Raw genomic sequence first — 5,876 nt, forward strand, 5'->3', positions numbered from 1 at the left:
ACCTAGATTTATCATTTGATTCTGTTTTTAAATAATTAAAAATTAAAATACAAGGAATTTTTTTTTTTTACAACTAATTACCACCTAATTATATCAAAAGCACTTTTCCCTTAATTTTTTTTTTAAATGAGAATCATGTGCAAAAAATAACGGTGAGGATGAAACCTAAATGGACGGCAGAAACATGTCACTACTCACTTTCGATCCTTAATGTTGCGTGCATCCAATCATCTGCCATCTAAGATAATCCAATGGCTGAAAACCCATATTTCTATTTGCCACGGATCACCGGCTGCATCGGACGAATCCGACGGTCGAAGACGGGGCTAAGATCACATGGCAAGTAGCTATAAAAGCACGCTACAAGAAAAAACATTCAATATGTGACCGAAATCATGTTTGTTTGAAACAGCTTAGTTCCAGTTGGAAGGAAAAATGTCTGGGCGAGGAAAGGGCGGTAAGGGTTTGGGAAAGGGAGGAGCAAAGCGACACAGAAAGGTTCTTCGTGATAACATCCAGGGCATCACAAAGCCTGCCATTAGGCGTCTTGCCAGAAGAGGTGGCGTTAAGCGTATCAGCGGCCTCATTTATGAGGAAACCAGGGGTGTACTTAAAATCTTTTTGGAGAATGTTATAAGGGATGCTGTTACATACACTGAGCACGCTCGCCGCAAGACTGTGACGGCCATGGATGTGGTTTATGCACTCAAGAGGCAGGGCAGGACTCTTTACGGCTTCGGCGGTTAGGTTGCCCTGGTCTATTTTTACTTGTATCAGGTGTTTTTTAACACCACCTCTGTATGGAAATGTTTGTGGATCTCTCTAGGTCTCTTTAGAATATCGCGGTAGTTACAGAGATTCTTAATTCAATTGCGGAAAAAAGTGGGGGAAAGGCGATTGTTACACATTATCGGAAGGATGGGGCCGTGTTCTGTTATTTTGTATCATCTAATGCATTAATTAGGGTTTTTTTATAAATCTGTGTTCTTTTCAGTGTTCTCCGGTGACGGATTTTTTTCTTTAATCAGTTTTATAGGGATGCTTGGATTTCTATCAGTGATGTGTGCAAATCGACGATGATTGAGGCTACTGTTCGGTTTTGACGATTTTTTGAAATCTGCTACAATAACCACGAATGTAAAGTTCTGAGGAATTTCTGAATTGTACTTGACGCTCAGGGACGTGTTAATATGAATCCTAAAGGCAATAGGTTTTCCTCATCGATACAGTAACACTGGCAAGTAATTTGTGATGTTTATGATAGTTTTAACAAATCAATTTATATCAAGATAGCGGCAATCAAAATGGGCAATGACAAGTTGGGAGTGACAATTGCTTGCATGAATGATTGTTTTTAATTTGAAGAAGGAAATAAGAACAATTTTTAGCGGCTCATTTTCTTTGGATAGCACAACTGAAGTTGTGCACATTTACAGACATTCAAGGTACAAATTCAGTCAATGGACATTCTCCGAAATTTATGGTAAGGGAAATTTGTTCAGCTTAAAATTTCTCTTTTCATATCTCTCAATTCTTTTAGAATCTCACACTGAAACCGATTAAACATCTATTGTAGCGAGCCAGGGTTTTAATATTGAACATTATTTTAACATTGAAACCAATAATACTTGGTATGGCTTCACTTAACTTTAGTCACAATTGATTGATGGATTGGGTGCAGGGCACACAAGATTATGTGATGGGCATTATTGTTCTCCGGTGACGGATTTTTTCTTCAATCAGTTTTATAGGGATATTTGGATTTCTATCAGGTATGTGTGCAAATTGACGATGATTGAGGCTGCTGTTCAGTTTTGACGGTTTTTGAAGTTTGCTACAATAACCATGGATGTAAAGTTCTGAGGAATTTCTGAATTGTACTTGACGCTCAGGGGCGTGTTAATATGAATTCTAAAGGGAATAGGTTTTCCTTATCGATACAGGAACACTGACAAGTAATTTATGTTGTTGAGGATAGTATTAACAAATCAATTTATATCAAGATAGCGGCAATCAAAATGGGTAATGACAAGTTGGGAGTGACAATTGCTTGTATGAATGATTGTTTTTAATTTGAAGAAGGAAATAAAAAGAACAATTTTGAGCTGCACGTTTTCTTTAGATAGCTGCTTGAAGTTGTGCACATTTACAGACATTCAAGGTACAAATTCAGTCAATGGACGTTCTCCTGCACGAAATTTATGATAAGGAAAATTTGTTCAACTTAAATTCCTCTTATTTCTCAATTCTTTTAGAAGCTCACACTGAAACCGATAAAACATTTTTTTGTAGCTTGCCAGGGTTTTAATATTGAATATTATTTTAACATTGAAACCAATAATACTTGGTATGGCTTCACTTGATTTTAGTCACAATTGATTGATTTTGGGTGCAGGGCACAATAAGATTATGTGATGGGCATCCTTATCTAGCTTTATTGTAATTGGGAGTTTATTTCTTGTTACAGTTGATTATAGATTTGATACAGAACACATTGAGATATCCAATTGAGATATCCAAAGAACGCTACATATGACAGTCAGGTTATCTTGTCTTTATGGAAAATGAGAAATGAGGTTCCTGAAGTATTTTTAAGAGTCACAATTACTCTTCTTTAAAATTATTTAAGACGAGTCTTTGGCCTTATGTCAAAAAAGCTGATGGCTGATGGCAGATGGCAATCTTGTTTAAGATTACATGGAATTTTAGGAAAAGCATATATAAAAACTTTACATGTCATAAACCTCCAGATCGAGAGCTAAGCTTAGATTTCCAATTAGTTTTGATGTTGAAAGACAGTGTGAAAGTTAGAGGATAGAGCTTGGGATCCTTTACTAGGATGCGTTTTGTTTGTTATTAGTCATCTTTGTATTGATTGTTTTGTTTGGATAGTTTGCTTTTTTTCTCTAGCCATGTAGTGAAAGTATACTAATTGTAATTTGCTTTTATATAATATATAATAATTAAAAAAAAAAAAATGTATGATCAACCACTAAATTTTGTGCATACCAACGTTCATACAATTTATATAGTATTGTTGAGTAAGCATTGTATAGTTGGTTAGTAATGGTGTAAATAGTGAAATTATATACTATACTTAGATTTTAGGTATGTGGGTACTAATTCATTTTATAGAATTTGACTAAGATGAGATCAATAATGGTTTCTTAAAAATGAAATATCAATACTTATTCTTATAAAATCATTTCTAAGATTTAAAAAAAACCAAACATGTGATGACACATCAACACACAAATAAACATGACTTAGTGCACAACTATTGGTCTTATCACAATTTGGGATCATTTTGGACACCTTTACAATAATTTGAGACCATTTTGGACACCTTCACAATAATTGATGTTGATGTGACATCATTTTTGACCATGTAGACTTGAAGCAATTTTTTTTAAGTAGTTGATAAGTAAGTAGTCTTTGAAATCTCCATAGGATTTTAAGAAGTGTAAATTTAGGGATAGGATTTTGAGAAGTGTAAATTTAGGGTGTAGAAATATAGGGCCCTCTCACTTATATAAGAAAGTTTTATTCATATTGGTTAAGTCTTCTCTTAAAGAATTTGAGTTCTTTTTCTTTCCTTTTTTCTTTCTCTAATGTCATAGCATTAAGACACGAGCCTTTATTTTATGATACTTATAACATTCATATTTGATTAATTATTCATACACTTGTCAAATGAATATATAACTGTTGGTATTTGGATTTGATATTTGGAGGTGTAGTTAGAGTTTCACTTCTACCTTCTCACCTCATCCTTGCTTATATAGGCTTGGTTGATCAATGTATTATATATTTTTTCTCCCATATGGGGCAAGGCATGCATGCCTTATTTGTAGCACAATTAGGTGCCTTTGGCAACAAGTATTGGGTAATCTCATATTACTAGCCATTTATAGACCTGTATACAAATTGCTTGGTATTATGGCCTATAAAGGAAACTTTCTTTCTTTCTTTCCCATCAAGGTGACAACACATAGCGCTATCATGGGAGGGTTTATTTGGGTTGGTTTTATTTGTATGTGAAGGGTTTACAAACCCTTAATTGGTAGCATCTCCTATGCATGGAGCGCTATCATTGGAGGGTTTATTTGGGTTGGTTTTGTTTGTATGTGAAGGGTTTACAAACCCTTCATTGGTAGCATCTCCTATGCATGGTCAATGCCTCCCAAGGCATTATTTCATTTTTTTGTTGCAAATAATATGAAGACTTGCTATCGCATCTCACTAATAGAAAACATTGGGATCTTCCAATCAACACCTTTTTCTATAGGAATTGCACATATTCTTCTTTCAAGGGCATCTATAAGGAATATTTTGTGCAAATTTTAAAGGATTGCCATGGCAGTTCAAAGGCATTGATCTTTTCTCCCCACAACATCTACATTTTGGAGCTTGGCTTAATGCAAATTTTAACTTTTGAAGTACAATTGGCATCATGCACATATCGAGGCACCACACATCAACACCAATTAGCAAAAATGACCCCCATTGTGGCCTCTATTCCATCTCCTTTGGAGTTTGGTGGGCATTTCCATGATGTCCTTACTTAGGTAGCATTCTTGTTCAATGCCTCCATGGAATGTCAAAGTCTACGAGGATTGTACTCATCATTTGACATCGTACAAGGTATTACATTGATAGTTGTTGAAAACCACCTAAAATGTTGTTAATTGGAAGCTTTTGAAGACCATGCAAGTTCTTACCATCGTCGTCATAGTGGTGAAGTTCGTTTTTCAAAACAATAAGGTTTTTGTCTGTTTTTTCTATTCTCTAGGGAGAATATTCTTGTGTATGGTGTTAGAGGTAGTCCTTGGGGGGTCATCATGAATCCTTCCTTCTATCTTTTATCTTCTTCACACTTTGAAAATTTTCTGGCATCATCTTTTTTGAAAAGAGGGGTTTTCCCATTAGTTTTTCTCCCTTTTCTTTATTTTATGAGATATTTGTACATGAATACCTAACATGGCCTAGTAAATGGTCTCATTATCTTGCATACATTTCACTCCAAGTCGCACTTATGTGCGAGGAAGGGGTGTTGGTGCAAATAGTGACTTTATCAACCTAGCTAACTTTTAGCCCACTCAAAAGAGTCTTATTTACATTGTTTAAGTCTCCACTTAGGGACTTCTAGAGTTTTGTCTCACTTCATAGCATTGAAACTTGTATCTTCATTTTGTGGCACTAAGTGTATTCATATTTGACACTCACACACACACTTGTCAAGTGAGCTCATAAGCGTTACACTTTTGGAGAGTAGTCAGAGTTATAGTAGTACCTTCTCACCTCCTCATCCTTGTTTATATATGCAAGGTTGAGCATTTGTATTATACACTCTTCATTTGCATATGATAGACATACTATTGGGCTCATTGTTTCACTTGTGGAAGCTTATCAATTTATATTTGGCTTCTCGACTTAGTATGACAAGAAGAGACAAATATTAGTGCTTATTGGTCATTTGGACAAACTTTCATGTATTATTACTAATATTTAAAAATTAAAAGATTACCCAAGAATATATTGAATTCTTTAACATAATCCATAGCGAACAAATTAACTAAACAACTCTCCAAAATTTTATAAAGCACTTTAATAATATTAAATCCTATCAATGAGGACTCTTAGATTCAAAGATAAAAATGAGTGTGAATATCATATGATAAAATCTAGCAGAGTCCATAAGTATCATCTTCATGAATGTTGTTAACTTCTTGGAGGAAGTTGTATACCACTAAAAATGATAGCTTCATTAGAAACCATTTTTTAGAAAACTTTAACCATGAAGGTTTGCTATTTTTAATATAGTATAAAGTTGAGATACAAAATTAATCCAATCTATATATTTTATACTAATCTTT

At 34.4% G+C, this 5,876-nt stretch overlaps 1 protein-coding gene across 1 annotated transcript; it reads left to right on the forward strand.

Moving 5' to 3' along the window:
• Nucleotides 1–373: 373 nt before the first annotated feature.
• On the forward strand, nt 374–1,222 carry LOC131054149 (histone H4). Its single transcript, XM_057988613.2, has one exon. The coding sequence runs from the start codon at nt 436–438 to the stop codon at nt 745–747; it is 312 nt and encodes a 103-aa protein (XP_057844596.1). The 5' UTR covers nt 374–435; the 3' UTR covers nt 748–1,222.
• Nucleotides 1,223–5,876: the final 4,654 nt, after the last annotated feature.

This window comes from Cryptomeria japonica, chromosome 9 (genome assembly GCF_030272615.1).
Source record: "Cryptomeria japonica chromosome 9, Sugi_1.0, whole genome shotgun sequence".
In the NCBI taxonomy this organism is placed as follows: domain Eukaryota; kingdom Viridiplantae; phylum Streptophyta; class Pinopsida; order Cupressales; family Cupressaceae; genus Cryptomeria; species Cryptomeria japonica.

Coding starts and splice junctions, on each gene's coding strand:
- LOC131054149 (XM_057988613.2), top strand. CDS start 436: ATGTCTGGGCGAGGAAAGGGCGGTAAGGGTTTGGGAAAGGGAGGAGCA.